At 43.0% G+C, this 18428-nt stretch overlaps 1 protein-coding gene across 2 annotated transcripts; it reads left to right on the forward strand.

The window, feature by feature from the left end:
* Positions 1-3696: 3696 nt before the first annotated feature.
* LOC147891915 (triacylglycerol lipase SDP1-like) lies at positions 3697-14885 on the forward strand. 2 transcript variants are annotated; one of them, XM_087388270.1, is made up of 5 exons: positions 3697-5226; positions 12387-12530; positions 12689-13547; positions 13797-13994; positions 14090-14885. In XM_087388270.1, the coding sequence occupies exons 1-4, from the start codon at positions 3811-3813 to the stop codon at positions 13985-13987; spliced, it is 2610 nt and encodes an 869-aa protein (XP_087244396.1). In that variant the 5' UTR covers positions 3697-3810; the 3' UTR covers positions 13988-13994; positions 14090-14885. The 2 variants fall into 2 exon arrangements, with proteins under 2 accessions (XP_087244396.1, XP_087244395.1); XM_087388269.1 differs by having other exon boundaries at positions 13797-14885.
* The last annotated feature ends 3543 nt before the right edge of the window (positions 14886-18428 follow it).

Here is an 18428-nt window from a genome sequence, read left to right on the forward strand (position 1 = left end):
GATGGGTGCAAGACATCCTCGTCGACTAGAATGCAATGTTTTCTTTTCATATTATTCCTTGCCTTGCACAAATAACCATGCTACCGAATGTTTTCACATGTTGAAAGCTAGACGATAAGAAGGAAATCCTCATGGTTTGATGCTTGCACCTGCAAACTCAATGCAACACCTTACATGACTTTTCATAGACACTTTGAAATGATGTACACAAATAAAGCAAGTGTGAAGGGAGTCGGGACCCCTAAGAGAATCACATAGAAATCTTGCATTTTGTCAATTAAGCACCAAAATTTTAATATTTTGCTAAATTAAAATGCCACACCAATGGGTAAGTTTGAAATCATGACTCTCCTTTCTATGGTTTCAATTCTTTTGAGTGTTCATTCAATTAAAGTGCCATCATCAATAGGTAGGTTTGAGATCAGGATGTCTCATTCCTATGGTTTCAATTCTCTTAAAGTGTCCATTGAATGAATGCCACAATGTTAAACCTAACTTAGGTGTGCTTATGATGGGACATCATGTTGCTAGATCCTTGCTCCTGGTCGTAGCCTATGATACATATGTGATAATTTAGGAAACACTCTAGAGCAAGTTCCCTTTTTCCTTACATCTTATGCCTACATCTCTACATCAAGCATAAGATTGACAAAATGGGACTTTCTATTATTTCGGGTTGGATGGAATGCTAATGAGAGAGTGGTAACACATTGTTATGGGCATGCATCATGTTCTTGGTGCAATTGCTTGGCATAAGAACTGCAACCTTTGCTCATAGACCTAGTGTAGGCATGGTATTGCATGGAGAGACTTCCTATGTAATACCTTACTGTTAACCATCTAAAAACTTACTCGACTCATCCTTGAAAAGGTGTAATAGATGATCCAAAAAGGAGTGGGGACGTGTGAGTTGCAGAAGCATCATATTTAGCATGCTAGAGTTCACTCCTCCCAAAATGAAGGGTCCCCCATTTGTACTCGGTAGTCTTCTATGTATGAGAGTGCATTATATGGGACATGACCTTTTTCTTATTTGTTTCAACTCACCCACATAACAATCAATTAACCAATTGACCTCGAGGGACATGCTTGAGTATGGCATGCTTTAAGTTTTAGACTTGAGTGCCTATAAGACCCAAAAAATGACCAAAAAAGAAGAAGAAACTAAGGTTGCTTGTGAGAAGCATGAAACAATATAAAAAGAAAATGTTGTGTTCCAAAGAAGTATAGTGGCCAGGAGGTTTTACAACCCATTTCTTTCTTTCTAAGATTTTTTGGTTGACAAAGAGATTCCATAGATGGGCAGGAGGTGATGGGAACATTCCCTTTTTTGAGAGACTCAAAGGTGAAAAAAGGAAGAAAAGCTGGGCATAAAATGTACACATAAAAGCAAAGGCATTCGTTGTAACACAAAAAACAACTAACCAAAATTAACCATGTGGCAGTATAAAAATAAAATGTTGTGTTCCAAAGAAGTATAGTGGCAAGGAGGTTTTACAAACCAATTCTTTCTTTCTAAGATTTTTTGGTTGACAAAAAGATTCCATAGACGGGCACGAGGTGATGAGAACATTGCCTTTTCTAAGAGACTCGAAGGTGAAAAAATGAAGAAAAGCTGGGCATAAAATGTACACAAAAAAGCAAAGGCATGCATTGTAACACAAAAAGCAACTAACCAAAATTAACCATGTGCCAGTACAAAAAGAAAATGTTGTGTTCCATAGAAGTATAGTGACAAGGAGGTTTTACAACCCATTTCTTTCTTTCTAAGATTTTTTGGTTGACAAAGAGATTCCATAGACGGGCATGAGGGGATGGGAACATTGCCTTTTCTAAGAGACTCGAAGATAAAAAAAGGAAGAAAAGCTGGGCATAAAATGTACACAAAAAAGCAAAGGCATGCATTGTAACACAAAAAGCAACTAACCAAAATTAACCATGTGGTAGTATAATTAGAAGGACCTTATGGAAACATGAAATAATTCCATTACCACTACCTTAAGGGCAATGCTAATATATTAAGGGTGGGCTATCCACAATATTTGGAGTGTCTACTTGGATTGAGGGAAGGCGACCCTAGGGTATAGTGATTGCAATGGAATGATAATCTTATGGAAGGCACATTGCGCTCTCATGAGAGGAATAAACGAATGAAATGATAGTCTTGTGGAAGGCACCTTGCGTTCTCATGAGAGGAATAAAGGAATGTACTTGGGGGTAAAATGGTGACCGTCGTTAGGCGGCAATTGGGGACCCAAGTGTGTTCCTTCACTTGGAAGCTTTAGGGAGTGCAAAAGAAGAAATTTTAGAATGTGGGGTTTCCCATTGCAAAGTTTTTTGGAATATTCCAATTGGAGAGGTAAAATTTCTTGGAATACTAAGGCATATCGCCGATTGAGAAAAGTTCCTATGATCCAAGGACTTTAGTGGGGTACCAAATGATTGGGATGTGGGGATTTGTAGTAGGTGGAGGAGGGTCATTAGTAGGCGAAGGTGCAAGGTGTTTGTTTTTGTCAAATGACATGCCACCCCATCATGCTATGTGTTAAATGTCACAACATTTCATTCCATGTTTTTGCATTCAGAGATCCCAGTGTGTGAGTTGCGGAGTGGGGAGGAGGAAATCTGAATCAATGCTAGAATGTTGGGTTGTAAAAGCTAGTGGCTCTGTGTGTTAAAATGTCACAACATTCCATATTCCGTGTTTTCACCGTTAGAGATCCCAGTTTGACAGAGCTACTCTCCATTAGAGACCAGGGTTCAAGAAAAGAGAGCTTGAGCTTAGCATTCAACTTCAGATTGGGTTGGCTGGATTGCGAGTGAATAGGAGACTAGTTGGTCAGCATTTTAGACTTTTTACCTTATATATTGCTAGTCAGCTTCCGGTTAAAATTTGAAATTTGTGGGTTTGATTGGCCTTCAATAGGAAGTGAGCGCTTGGGGAGTTTGGAGGAAGAAATCTGAACATTGATGGAGGAAGAAATCTGGCTGGTGGGTTGTAAAAGCTAGAGGTGGTGTTGGTATCAAGTAATTCACACACATGCACGATTCATACTGAGGGCATTCATTCAGATGATACACAAGATTGAGACTCTTTTTGATTGTATGTCACAAGATTGAGACCCTTGATTGTATTTCACTCGATATAAGGAATGAGAGAAGGGGATGGACAAGAGCAAATGTGAAGGTGATGGTAGTAAATTTAAAAATAAAATATAAAAAAAAATATATATATATATATATTGGGCAATGGCAAAGGCTAAGGTTATGGCTAAAGGAGAAATTCTCGCTAATGAAAGCTTACTATTGGCTGCTTCTTTCTTCTTCCCCTCCTTCAAAATTTTGAAGTAAAGTGGAAGACATCGAGACCGGTGAGTATGAATCGTGTGTGAATCACGTGATGTTGACGCCACCGCTAGCTTTCACAACCCTGTGTGCATTGAGATGAGTGAGACTCTTGATTGTTGTATTTCACTCGAGGTAATTAATTCACAAGACAATTCAACATCATGAGTTTCTACAGAGAAAGGTTCCACGTATCTAACCAGGTGCGGCCAGGGGCAGGGGACGAGGGCCCCCGGTGGGGGCATCTGGCTAAGGAATGGGAAAGGGAAGTTGTGGTGCTAGCAAACATATATCTATATAGATAATTGGGCAAAGGCTAAGGGAGAAATTCTGGCTAATGAAAGCAAACGATTGGCTTGTTCTGTCATCGTCGTCATCTTCTTCATCTTCTTGTTTCTGAAATTCCTCTGTTTTCAAAATTGCTCTTTTGGTTCATCTGTGCTTTTTCCATTGCTTCGAAGATCCATGGATTCCAGCGACGAGGCTGCCCTCGGTCCCTTCGCCATCGGCCCTTCTTCTGCCCTCGGCCGCGCCATCGCCCTCCGCTTGCTCTTCTGTTCCTCCCTCTCCCACCTCTTCTCCTTCCTCCTCTCCCGTTTCCGTCGATTCTTCCGCTCCTTTTCCCGCCTCTTCCACCTCTTGCTCTCCCCCTTTTCCCCCCGTAACCCCCACTTCCTCCTCGCCCTCGCCCTCGCCTCCGCCTTCCTCCTTCGTCGCTCCCGCATGGTCCGCTTCAAGGCCGAGCTCGCCTACCGTCGGAAATTTTGGAATAACGTCATGAAGAGCGCCTTCACCTACGATGAGTGGGCGCACGCCGCCCGCATGCTGGAGAAGGACTGTGGGCGTCGGAAGGATTCGGATCTCTACGACGAGGACTTGGTCAGAACGAAGCTCCAAGAGCTTCAAATGCGGCGCAAGGAAGGCATTATACAGGACATCGTGTTCTGTCTCAGGACCGACTTAGTGCGCAACCTTGGTAATATGTGCAACCCAGAGCTTCATATGGCAAGACTTCACGTGCCTGGGCTTATTCAGGATTACATTGATGAAGTTCGATATCATCTCAAAGCAGTATGTGATTCGGATACCGAAGATTTACCCCTGGAAGAGAAGCTTGCTTTCATTCGGGAGACAAGGCATGCATTCGGGAGAACAGCACTTCTATTAAGTGGGGGAGCATCTTTGGGAGGATTCCATGTCGGAGTTGTGAGAACCCTCATTGAGCACCGTCTTCTTCCACGGGTTGTAGCTGGGGCAAGCGTTGGTTCAATTATCTGTTCCGTCATTGCCACTCGTACCTGGACAGAGCTGCAGAGTTTTTTCGGGGATAATATGCCGACCTTACAATTCTTCGATCAGTTGGGGGGCATCTTCACCATCGTCAGCAGGGTGTTTACCCGAGGCGCAGTTCATGAGATTCGTCGTCTTCAACATATGTTACGGGAACTGACTCAAAATATGACTTTTCAAGAAGCTTACGATACTACCGGCAGGGTACTCGGAATCTCAGTCTGTTCCCCCAGGAGACATGAGCCTCCGCGGTGTTTAAATTATCTTACATCGCCTCATGTTGTTATTTGGAGTGCTGTAACAGCATCTTGTGCCTTTCCTGGTCTTTTTGAGGCCCAAGAACTGATGGCAAAGGATAGGCACGGTCAGCTGGTACCATATCACACCCCTGTGCAGGTAGGTCCAGAAGAACAAGGCCTTGGAGTTCGACATTGGAGAGATGGCAGTTTAGAAAGTGACTTGCCCATGGTTCAACTGAAGGAGCTTTTCAATGTGAATCACTTCATTGTCAGCCAGGCCAATCCTCATATTGCTCCTCTGCTGAGGGTTAAAGATATTGTCAGGGCATATGGAGGAGATTTTGCTGCAAAGGTATGTGCACGTGAAAAACACCCCATTGGGACATGCTTTCACAGTGTATGAGGTACTAAAAGTGCTTCCAAATCTCTTCTTAACCTCAATGATCCATAGGAGGAAGTGCTTTCGTGGAGAGTTGATGTTACTTTTGGAAAATTTCCACGTGTATTTATTTTGTTTTCTTGACAATGCTAGGTTGTGTAGGCGTTTTTTGTTTCAAAAAAGTTCCAAAAGCAAGATTCAAATTAGAACCATCGGTAAGCAAAATTCAAAAAAATTCCGTAAGCAAGATTCAAATTAGAAAGCTCTCAAATGACAAGTGATGTGCCATCAATAGCATTTAAGTCCCATAAGTGGCAATGGTACAAAGGACATATGGCCATATAAGAACAGGTGAATTTCGAGCGAGGTTGGGAAATTTTGCAAAAATACTTGACAAAGGCACATTCGCAATGTGCAGAGTCTCCTTCCTTCACATGAAAGGCTCCTTTGGTCAGTGTTGGAATAGATCACTTAAAGTAGATCCTGTGGGTTCTGACACTGTGTCAGATATACTAGGGTGGCATTCACTTTATTATCCTTGCAACGGAATAAGTTCTCTCAGATCACATTAGCTCTCAGATTTGACTCGCTCTTGTGCATGCAAGTAGATATAATAGAAACATACACGTCTGGAGAAGTTACTCAGGAAAGTCACTGATATCCAGATGTAGGGGGCCATTGCTAGTGATCTCTCTCTCTCTCTCTACCCTCTGCTCCCTCTTCCCTGCCCCTCGTTGCCCTTTGCAGCCCAGCCCTTCTTGCCTTTCTGTGAGCTATGGCTGCCACCGGTGAGTTTTTTTTTGCCAGCCCTTCTGCCATTCTTCCCTGTTGCGTCGTTTCGTGCCACCTGGCCCTTTCACCCCTTGCTTTCAGCAATTTCCTTGCATTCTTCCTTTTGTTTTAAGCTACTTGAAGTAGATCCTGTGGGCTCTGACACCATCAAAGATACTAGGGTAGCATACACCTCACTACACTGGTAACAGAATAAGCATCCCTCAGATCACACTAGCTCTCATATATACTCGCTAGATATACAAGTCTGGAGAACTTTCTCAGCAAAATAGGCAGTAAATCCTCCTCATTACCAGGCCCACAAATTGGGGCCATGGATTGATACATGTGTTACAAGATGTACTCACAAATACTCCAGATAGGAGGCCATTTGCTAGTGAAATCTCTCTCTCTCTCTCTCTCTCTCTCTGCTACAAAGAGTGACCATAGCACGCACTATTGACGTCCGGTCTATCTCAGCTCTCCTTAGAAGAGACCGTTAGAGATGAGGTGTCACTCTTGACATAGCGGATATAGAGTTCGAGGAGACACCATGTCCTCCGCCACAGCGAGAGACAGCTCGGCAGACGCAGATCCGGGACATCTTTGCAGCCCACCAAAGAGCCACCATGACACCTCACCACACTGGCAAAACAAGCAGGGTGATTGTGGGTCACATAGTTTGCCTCACCCCTACGAGATGGGAGATTAAAGATTGCTCGAGGGTGATTATATTTAGGACACCGCTATTTATGGATGGAGTATTTTTACTTCACCTCCTTACTTAAGGAGGAGAGCCTAATTTACTTGGAAGTTGGATTACCACTTGTTTTTTGTACTTTTGTGGTACCGTGGATTCATTTTGGATGAAGGCATCAAGTGCCATGGTTCATCCTAAGATTCATTGGCCTCTCTAGGGAATACAAGGACAACCTATCACAATCCTTCACATATTTCTTTCCTAAAACCTTATACTTATGGATGGTTGGATGAATGGGCACTTGTGTGAGGGTATACGTTATCGACAGGTCACTTTCCATAAAGCACAACCCTTCATAAGAGCTACAACTCTTCCAAAGAGGCATACAATTATGGCGAGGACACTTCTATTTGAAACGTTGTAACACACCCTCTTATCAACAAAAAAATCTAAATTTGTATGATTGGATATACTCTAGTCTTACAAAGGTATATATCTATTTGAAACATTGTAACACACCCTCTTATCAAGGGTTGCACTCTCCACAAGAGCTACACCCCTCTTTAGGCACACGTTTGGAATTCATACCTTTACATGTGTGGCTCTCTCTCTCTCTCTCTCTCTCTACATAAGAGATAGGGATAAAAAAAACACTTATTTTTGTTCTTTGCTGTCATTATAGTCTCCTTTTGGCTCCTCGGCTCACTAATGATATCAGATTACTTGGACTTCTTATAGTGCTATGAGAGCAAATCTTACACCTACCCAGTTTGAAATGCCCTTCTTCTTCTAGCCTCTATTTGATACCCACATATGCTAGAAGGTATTCTATGCATTGTGCATGGAACAGATGGAGATAAGCATCAAGAAAATTTTCACCCATTGCGCCACCACTTGATTTCGTAGTGGCCTCTCCATTCCTCATGTCACTAGATGGCATGAATGAGCACAACCATACGCGTGCCCCTTCGTGTGCTTGGGCTATCCTAGACCATGGGACGAACTTCTTTCATCGAATGGAAACACTTTTTTCTAGAAGAGTTATATCTCTTCAACTAAGGGGCATACCCCATCTTGAAAGGGCACACCTTTTCACCAAAGGGAACACACCCTTTCATGAAGGGTGACACGCATTCATTTTTGAGGTCTACCTTTTGTGAAGGGACACATCCCCTCATACCAAGGGTCACACAGGTTCGTGAAAATACACGCTCATACATTGAAAGCACATACCTTTTCATGAAAGGACACAAACATTCTTGAAGAGCAACAATCCTTCAAAGGAACACACCCCTTCAAATGGATGCACCCTTTCACGCCATGCACATGACGAGGTGCATAAGTCACACCCTTTCATGACAGTGATGGGTTAAACCCTGTCGTGACCAAAGTGTGCCAAGCATCCACCCTTTGTGAAGGGACACATGTACAATTAATAGGACACTCAATCCTTATCTCTATCCAAAGGGCACCCTTTGGAGACCATATAATTCGGAGGACACGTGCAAACGGCACTCTACCTCCCCTACAAACAGCCGCGACTTGCAGCCTACCCCCCTTGCAAACAGCTGCAACTTTTCTGCATACAACCTGCTGCCTACCCCCTGCAAACTGTGGCGACTATCAGTGCTCTGCACCCTGCGTCGCTCTACAACACCCCCTGCCATTTAGCAGCCTCTGCTCAATTCATACCGACCTCCCTGTCTGCTGTACAGCTTCCAATCAATCTACCTAGCCTCCCTGCTGTCCTACGGCCTCCTGCCCTGGCTGCGCAGCCTGCTGATTGTGCTATATTTCCTCCTGCATTCGCCATACAGCCTTGACACCTGAATCTGCCATATATCCTGCAGTTTGAACAAGTGCTGCTCAGCCTGTGCATCATAGTTCTGCCATACTGCTGATTCTCCTTGGGATGCACCTTGCAGTGCTAGAGGCTCCCTTTGCTTTGACATGGCTACCCTTTTGCCTCGACAACAGCACCCCTCTGGTTTTCAATATTTGCTGTTCGAATATAACAGAAAATGACTAACCCCTCATAAGCATCAAGAACTAAATTCCAGTTTCCATTGCAAGGGCCAAGATTCTTGATTGTGAGGTGACAAACCAACACTGGCTTCAAGAAGGGAAATAACTGGGGCGATAATAGAGCACAGTCTGTAAGAAACAGCTTGGTCTTGATGGCTATCTTGGTGCATAAATTGCTCAAAGTGAATGCCATGCCATTGTTTCTGTGTTGGGTTTAGTCAGTCTGCGGATGCCCTGCCATTGGAGGAGACTGGTCGCATCATGCTGGTCCACCCATATGCACGAGAGAGCCAAGGCACAAGTAGGATAGGCATGTTTGGGGCAAGTTATGGGCATCATTCAGGTCCACCCATATACACATCCCATGTACTGACCATGTTGAAGGTCACCAGTAAGGCCATTTGGAACCCACACCAAGGCCATGTAGGTTGATCGAGCGACCAGCACAAGAGGATAGTCATGTTTGGGACAAGTTATGTTCAGGTCCACCCACATGCACATCCCATGTATCGACCATTTTGGAGGTCACCCACATGCACATCCCATGTATTGACCATTTTGGAGGTCACTATTAAGGGCATTTGGAACCCACATCAAGGCCTTGCAGGTTGTTCGAGTGACCAGATGGGCCTGTAAAGGCAACCGATTGAGTTTGTCAAAATCGTCCTGGATAGGTTGATTGTGCTGACCAACGGGCCGACTCTTGCTAGCTCATTCGAGTAGCGAACCAGCCTACATGGCTGACAACAGTAAGGGCCTTTACACCCGGCTTTTCTGATACAATGTACCTTTGGAGGAGCGTGCTTTTGGAGATACTCAGCTTGACCACACCCACTTTTGGGGCAGCAATGAGGAGATTGGTGTTCTCTCTTGTGGTCTTCTGGCTTCCACATTAGCATATGTGCTTTGATCAGTTTTAATAGTTGGCTTTGCCAATGCTGCACTCACATCTTCAAGGCATTCAATTGGCCGTCCCTGTAGCAAATGTGCATTTAGAGGAAGGCAAGGTGGCTCAGCGTCGTCAGGCAATTACTATTTTTACTCTTGTAGTTATTCCTTCTTTATGCTTGGCTCTTTTGAAACGTTCTGCCATATAAGGGGACATGCAAATTTCACCTTGTGAAGTTTTTCGTCCATGTTGTGGCCTGCTGGTAATGCGATAATTCTTTCTATCTTAAATGGTGAGTTGCCCTAACAGCTAGATTTAGATGCTTGTTTTGGAGAGACTAAAATGAAATCGTTTAGACTTCACAAGCAGTTGTAGCTTGAATGAAGAGATTTTGGACTCTACTTTTTGATTAGCCTTCTCTTTTAGTGCTAGCCTTCGTCATGGTTGAGTCTGCCCTTCACCTCCGGAGTGTCGACAGAAACTCAGTACGAAGACTTTGTATAAATGGATGCTAAAGTATGGGTGGGTGTGTGGATTTGTATGTGTGAGAGCATATTTTTATACTATGGTCTACACCCACTGTTGGGCGCTGATGACGTCAGTAGGGATGTCATAGTAGCTAGTCCCTACTATGCGTGATGGAGTTTATGGTTTTCAACCTTATGAGTGACTATCATGAGATTGAAACTGCACTATGTTGTGTTTTTAGAGGATGAGTTTGGGAATGTTCTTGGATTCATCTAGGTATATTGGCTCTTTTGAAATGTTCTAGTTTTGATACACAAAGGTAGTAAGTTTTGAGTCTATGCAACGTCTTATTTCTATCAATACCTGCCCTATCATTTTACATAAGCTTAGCCAATTAGGCATTTTATAGATGATTTATTTGTACTAGATGTTCTTGACTTTCAAGACTTTATGTACAAAGATGCTTGTGCTTTTGGAGAAGGAATATATCCTCGTGACTCTTGTGAACTGCATTGCACTTCAAGAGGGGATTCTTGTGTTTTCTTAGATCTTAGACTTTCTCAATCTACCATAGGATTAGAGGTTGATATATACGATAAACGTGAGCAATCTGAATATAGTGGTTTACACATTATAAAATGCCTCATATTGACTCAAACATTTCTGATTTGGCAAAATACGGAGTCATTTCTTTCCAATTCCATAGATTTTCCCGCCTTTGTACAACTAAGGAGTAGAAATTTGATCACTTTACTATTACACAAGAGGTATAATCCAAGGAAAATAATAAAAAAAGTACGCACAATCTTAGATATGAAGTCTTTTATCTATGGTGTATTGGCCTTAGGTATGTTTAGAATGATTGAACGTAAGCTGAAAACAAAAAGTGGGAAGGTGAAAAGACCGTTTTTCTTTTAGTTTCAAAAGAGAGTTTGATTAAGTATGCTTGTGCTTTCTAAGTTAGGAATGTAATTTTGCCTCTTTGTAGGAAGCGATACATAGGTGTAAAGGGTCCATTTAGCTTTTTATGTTTTAAATAAGAGTGAGAGAGAGAGAGAGAGAGAGAGAGAGAGAGAGAGAGAGATTATTCTTGTTTTTTGGAAGATTTTGTTTCTTGACTTGCTTGTTTATTTTGACTAAAATTTTTTCTTAGTCACCTTCTTCCTTTCTTCTTTATATCTTGTTTTCTTTCTCTTTTGTTTATTTGACGTATTTTAGTAAGCATTGGGTTTTGCCAAGAGACTCCACGGGTCATTCTTTGGGGGAAAAAAAAGACACTCCGCAGGTCTTTAGAAACCCAGTATAGTTGCTTATGCTTGGGCACTTGCAATGAAGGAGATAGGGGCGGAATTAGTGAAGGCCAAAGATGGCAGGAGAGAAGCAGAGGAAGGAGTAGAGGGAGAGGAAGAGTGAGGGGAAGAGAGAGATTGGGAGAGAGAGTAGGCAGCACGTAAGAGGAAGGAGGAGGGAGTAGATAGGATTAGATGTCACCTCAAAAGGTACATAGTAGGGGGTGGATGGGGACTTATATAGTCCCTCCACATTTTCCACCTAAAGGGCCTCTTACTTGGTCCTTTTTTCCCTTCATTACAGCACTAATGACGACATAAGTGTTGCTTTGCTTGCTAAGTATGCCTTCCTTTGTTTTTCATAAAAGTTTTTGTTTACCTCTTTTTTCTTCTCTTTCATTTTCTCTTTTATTTTCTATGTAGATTTTTGGTCTTTAGAACAACAAAAAATCTAGTCTTACAAAGGTATCTCTTTTGAAATTTTCTGGTTTGGAGGTTGTGTTGGAGTGTCCTATGGTGCACTTGGTATGATGAGAGAGAAAGTATGATCATGGTTGCCATCACCATCATTTGTGCATGGATCTAGATCATGCCATTCTTTAGTTCACATTCTACATTGGGGTTGCCGTGGTGCTAGAATTCCAAAGGAATCTTATTCTTACTGAGGTTTGATTATGGCAAGTTTGTTTTAATAGTTCCATGGAAAGTATTGTGCTTTTTTTAGTAAACTTCTATCATATGCTGCTTCATTTTTGTTTATCTCAACTTTGATTGACAAGTGCCCTTCTGTGCCTTCTCAAATGGAATGAATGATGAGGTGTTCAGGTCCCCTAAAATTCGGTGATGCACACAGAGCTCAGAGCATAATCTCTGATTGCTTCGCAATGTTTTGTAAATGCTTTGAAGGTCTGTCTAATTATCTATGCAGAAGTCTTCACTTGTCGAGGGCCTGACTTCTGTTGTTTTTTTGTAACATGTATACTACGTGCAGCTGGCTCGTTTGTTAGAGATGGAGGTGAAACATAGGTGCAATCAAATATGGGAACTGGGATTTCCCATGGGTGGTATTGCAAAGCTGTTTGCCCAGGATTGGGAAGGAGATGTCACCGTTGTAATGCCTGCCACACTTGCACAGGTTGCTACAAACTACAATATTCTTGTCATTCTTTCTTGGAAAAGCAGGATCTTTGTGCACTCAATTTGGTAGCAAGTATCTGTTTTGTTAGCAAGTTTTGGCTTTTATCAGGCCCCCTTCTCGCTCTCACCATAGTTTAGCTGCTGCTTGTCTTTCAGTTCGCTAAAATCATACAAAACCCAACCCCATTGGAGCTACAAAAAGCAGTAAATCAGGGAAGGCGTTGCACATGGGAGAAGCTTTCTGCAATCAATGCGAACTGCGGCATTGAATTGATGCTAGATGAGTGTGTATCGGAGCTTAATCATAGACGCAGACTGAAGAGGAGTTTGGAAAGAAATTCGCTACAAGTATCTGGGTTGACAACCAGGTCCTTTGGAGCTAAGAGGATCCCCTCATGGAACTGCCTTGCACGTGAGAGCTCTTGGGGTTCGCTAGACGAGGATGGGATGATAGAACAATCATTGCATTCTGCAGGGGGACCTTGGGGTGGCCCTTCTGTTGGAACATTAAAGTCTGCTCGCAACTACTATGATGGAAGTGACAGTGAGAGTGAAAGCATGGAGGCGGGCTATCATTCTTGGACCAGAGTCGGAGGTCCATTGATGAGGACAACTTCAGCAGTGCAGTTTATACAGGAACAGGGACTGGAGTTGATGCTTCACAAAGAAGACCTACGATCTCATGATAGCAGCGACGAAGCAGAAATATGCCATGCACCTATGATCTATGCTCAAAGTATACAATTATCTCCCAGGGAGGCTTGCATCAACAAGAAAGGCAATAAAATTCTTGAGAGAAGTGCAGGTAGTTGTAGTTTCAGCATACATGGAAGGAAATCTGATGATAGTGACACGGATGAGCATGAAATATCAACACGCATTTCTTGCCAAAATATTAACAACTGTTTTCCCGTACCTCAAAATAGCGGGGGAAGTCCCCTCTGTGATGTGACTGAAGATCTAACAATGGTCTGTCAGAAAAATAAACTCTCTGAGGCACCTAGTATGGAAATGGGTAAGAAGATATGCCTATTCTGGACCATTGTTAGCTTCGTTTGTTGGTTGTAGGATTGGTAGAGTGTCTGTTTTGTCCACTGCTGATTGTTAATTTTGTGTGGGATTTGCTGTAGAAGAATTGGCTTTTATAATTTGCTGCAGTTCTTTCCTTGATTTGCTTGACCTTGGAATTCATCCATTTATAGAAACCTACGATTAGAGTGTTTTACCTGAGACTAAGTTAAACATATCAATGGGCTGCTTGCAGGAAGTTCTGTGGAGGAGAGTTTTAAAGTTGCAGGAATTGCTGAGGCAACTTTCCGTGAAGCTCTTGGGTGCACATTGGTGCCTGGTAATGAGGATTTGGAGACACCAAGCAGGGAAAGCAGAAGGATTGAACTTGGTGCTTTTGGCTCTTTTATAGACAAAGCCTTTGACCCATCTACAACGAATGATTAATGGGAAGGTATTGGTGGCAGAACCTCCTTGTCGAATTCCCCTTCGAAGGCTCTTCTTTTCCAGGGTTGAATTATGAAATTGTTGCATGATATCGGACGGCAGATTGGAAGGTCTTTCCTGAAGATCCTGTCATATCAGAGGCAAGCACACTTCTTGTTTGATGCCTGAGCAACAAACCTTCACCATGAATTGCCTACTTCATCTGGCTTATCCCAGATAGAAGGACTCAAAATGCTGCCTTAATATCAGGGCCAGACACATGAATGTACCCAATAAGAGCTGAATGCTTTGCTGGATGAAATAATTTCCGTATGAGTTCTGTTCATTTATAATGGGAAGAGCCCTATACATTGGGTGCCAGTGTGTATTTAAGACAGCATGTGTAAAGGGATGGTTGTTGGGAAAGACATACTCCCTTATAGGCTTGTTGAAAAGGACATATTCCCCTGTACAACACTTTACAGGCAGACGGTGATCAAAAGTGAAATACTCCCCTCATTATCGGATCCCTCATGTGTGAAGTAATCCTTTAGAAATCACAACTGGCCTTGTTGTACCATATTAATAGTGTATTTCCTCTTTCATTCTTCTCGCAAATGTGTATGCAATGCCATACAGTGAAAGCTTGGAAAAGGTTTTCCCGTCACTGTATGTGCATTTGTAAATATATCTTGAGACGCCCTTCAGAAAATGAGAGCAGTCCGAGGGAAGTTTATATATGCCAAATTGATGTGCAAGATAATTTGCACTCAACATAGTAAATCCTTCTCTTTTCCTAATGGAAACCATCAGGCTGGATAAATTTCTGATCAGGACATCATTTGCTCAAGGTACTTATGCAGGTCAATAGTGCTGTTGCAAACTCACACGTATGCATTTGGCTTTCAACTTTGGGAAAGCAAGTCTTGGCTTTCAACTTTGGGAAAGCAAGTCTTGGCTTTCAACTTTGGGAAAGCAAGTCTAGGCTATTCACAGATACACTAGAAAACTGCCTTATCAACCGAAAAAAATAAATAGTCTTGTGATTTTTAATCTAAACTTCCTGAACTTCAAAAAAACAGCTCCCATGTTAGTGATTCAAAATCAGAGCTATGCATTCACAAAATTAGTAGACAAATGTCAAATTTTACAAGCTTTAAAACCAAGTTCACTCCAAATTCCATAAAAAGCTTAACAGAACTTTGGGGTACAAAGAAGAGACAGAATAGAACTTTAAAACATGATGTCACCAGAGCTAAATGATTCTACTACCAACAAGAATTCTTAGTGGTTTATGAAGCACCAATATGTGGCATTACCACATGGCATGCTAACTTGGGACACCTAGTGTTGCAATAACCTTGTTACTCGTACTTTTTTCAACAGTCTTCACCTATTCTTGCTCGACACAGAAAATTAGTGCATGAGGCTGCCCTGAGGCTGCATCTTATACCTCGATTGGAGGTATTTGTCGAGACTTAATTGTGTCTTTGTAATACCTGTATGCACGTATGCTTGTTCAGTCTCATACGATCAAAATCAGTAGCTTGTTCATTGTTGAAGACCAGGTGAAGGTGTTGTCAAGAGTGTGGGAGCTAGGAATAAAGCCCTCCCAGCGATCATGATTCCAAGACCCTCTTGGAAGGTTCCTTGGAGGTTCAAGACCCTTTAGAAGCCACGTAGAGAGTGCATTAGTGGTGTGCATATCAGAAATGATACAAACGGAGAGAGCAGAAATTCGAAGGAGAATGCAAGAGGAAAGTATCTGCTTTATTACACCAAACAGATGGGTACAAGAACGGGGCAATGACCCCTTTTAATAGGCGTTTTTTTTGGGGGGGTTCTGCTGGTTTGCTGTCTGTACAGGATGTCTGGCCTGGTTGGCTGGTCGGGTGGCCTGACTGGTGACAGCTAGTCCTCCAGGCAGGTGGTTGTCTGGCCATATTTACGTGTACATCGAGCTCATACATCCAGCCCCTTTGCCTTGGCAAAGTCCCCCCCTATTTCTAGCAGAGAACTTACCATCCTTGGGCACACCCACAACAAAGGCCCTCACAGTGAATTGGGAGTGCATTTGCTGTGGAAGAGGCTTCATGAAGATGTCTGCTGCATTGCCCTCCATTGAACAAAAAACTACCAAGATGTCACCATCCAAAATCTTCTCTTGAACAAAGTGATAACTAACTCTATATGTTTGGTTTGCGCATGGAATACTGGATTTTGAGCAATAGCTATACAGCTCTAGTTGTTGCACTGGATAACAGTGGGTTCCTTTTGCTGAAACTTTTTCCGGCCAAGTAACCTCCTCAGCCACACGACCGATACTTTGCCTTAGTAGGAGACAAGGCCACGGTTGGTTGGTGCTCAATGCTCCCAAGCCAAGTGTATCCTGAAGTAGATCTCGTTTGGATCTCCTCCCACTCCAATCTCGGAGCGTGACTCTATCCTTCAATCCCCCTCCATTGTCATAATTGAGCACAAAATCCTTCGTACTTTGCATATACTGCAAGTTGCATCCCAGTGAGTCTTGAAAGGTGTTTGCACAAATGAGCTCAATAGCCCCATTGGAAAATTTAAGTCCAATCTGGTGTTTAGAATGAACCGACAAGCATTCATTACAAGGAGGCATCAACTTGTGCACAAGGATCATGCTTAGTGAGTGTCACGGGGACATGATGGTGATGGTGAAGTGATTAAACTAACTGTCATTGAATTTGGCCTAGGGGTGCCAGGCTAGGGGCATTAGTTAATGTCGAAAGGGTACCTATGATTTCATGTGCAACAAGTGCAACTCCTAGTGCTATTAGAGTGGTTCTATTCTCTAAGGTCATTGGTTTAGTTCAGTGGGGTCATGCTTTAAAAAATTGACCCACTAGAGGTCCTATATACTAGGGTCATTGGTTTCAAGCATTAGGGTCATGAGTTCCAAAGTGACCCCCTAGGGGCATTAAAATCCCACGCCTTTTTTGCCATGTGTTTGTGTGTGGAGCATGTGTGGCCTCTCTGCTTGACTTGTGGTACCTGTGTGTCACATCTGGAAGCACTTGGAAGGCCTTGGAGCCCTTCCTTGGTCTTCCTTGTTGTTCTGGGTCTTCTCCCCTACCAGAGGAGTCTTCTTCTGAGGATGGCGGATTTTTGCAGCTCTCTTGGTTGGCTGAGGTCATTTTCGAAGCTTTCTCCATGTGAGATCTCCTCCCCTTGGTGTTTCCTACTGCTGGCATGCTCCCTGGGCCTAGGCATCTTCATTTTGGGCCTTTTCTGAAGCTTGTCTCAACTTTCTTCGCGATTGAAGTTCTCCTTTTCTTCATTTGGAGCCATATTCTTGGACGCCTCACTCCTAGCTCCTGTCTGGTGCTAGGCGCACTGATTTCTGAGGTCTCTGTGGGCTAGAATCTTCATTCTGGTGGTTGGGATTTGCAATAGCTTGTTGGACGCCCTCTTTTATGACCTTTTCTGGTGCTGGAAGTTAGTCAAGGACAACTCCCTCCCACCAGAGTCTGCTATCTGCTGTGCAACCATCTTTTGAGGCTGTTTCGAGCTGGCTCCTTTTGTTGGCCAAATTCTTGTCTTCTCCTTCTGCTTTTTGTGCTACTGTCATTCTTGCTGAGTTTCTAACCATGTTAGTCATTGTGAGCTACACCTATTTGGGGTTAGAGCATCATTCATACCATTTTGAAATCATAACCCTAGTACCAAGGGCGCCAAGTGTTGGGGCCAATAGGTATCACTGTGTATGCTATTAAGTAGGGGCATTCTAGCCTCCCTTGTTTTGTATGGTTTAGTGATGCTATGCTGTGAAATTGTATGCTGGGCAATGGCAATGGTACATGGTGGCTGTATTTTGGTGTTGTGAGATATTAGTGTTAGATATACTGCCCTTTGTCTGTCAAAGGCTGGCCCTATAGTAAGTTTGGTATTCGGGTCCACTAGAGATGAAATAGGCTTGCAGTTATCCCAAAGGCCTTCAACTACTCATGAACGTAATGCTGCTGAGAAATAAAGAATCCCCTTTGAGTCTGTCTCCCAAAAGGGAATGGAGTAAGTTTAAATCCATCATCACAAACTCTAAACAAGGCAAGCTTTGCCATGGCTATTTGTTCCACATGACTACAAATCAGTATGAGATCATCCACATAGAGGATAATTAATGTGACCATACCTCGTTCCCGAAAGAGAGAGAAGTACTAATCTTTGGAAACCTTGATGGTTTCTTGTCTGTATGGCCTGGGTGGTTGGTCAAGTGGCCTGACTGACGATAGCTAGTGCTCCTGCAAGTGGTTGTGTACATCCAGCTCATACATTAAGCCGCTATGTCTTGGCAAAGTCTGCCCTATTTCTAGCAGAAAACCAGCGAATGAAGAAGTAGACAACCTACCATCCTCGAGTGGGCGCACCAACAATAAAGGCCCTCACTCCCTTTGGTACATACAGGAGATGAACCGAGTCCAAACACCCCTCTTAG

The sequence above is a fragment of the Dipteris shenzhenensis genome, chromosome 17 (genome assembly GCF_047967505.1).
Source record: "Dipteris shenzhenensis isolate YYH24624 ecotype China chromosome 17, Dip_SZ_1.0, whole genome shotgun sequence".
Lineage (NCBI taxonomy): Eukaryota > Viridiplantae > Streptophyta > Polypodiopsida > Gleicheniales > Dipteridaceae > Dipteris > Dipteris shenzhenensis.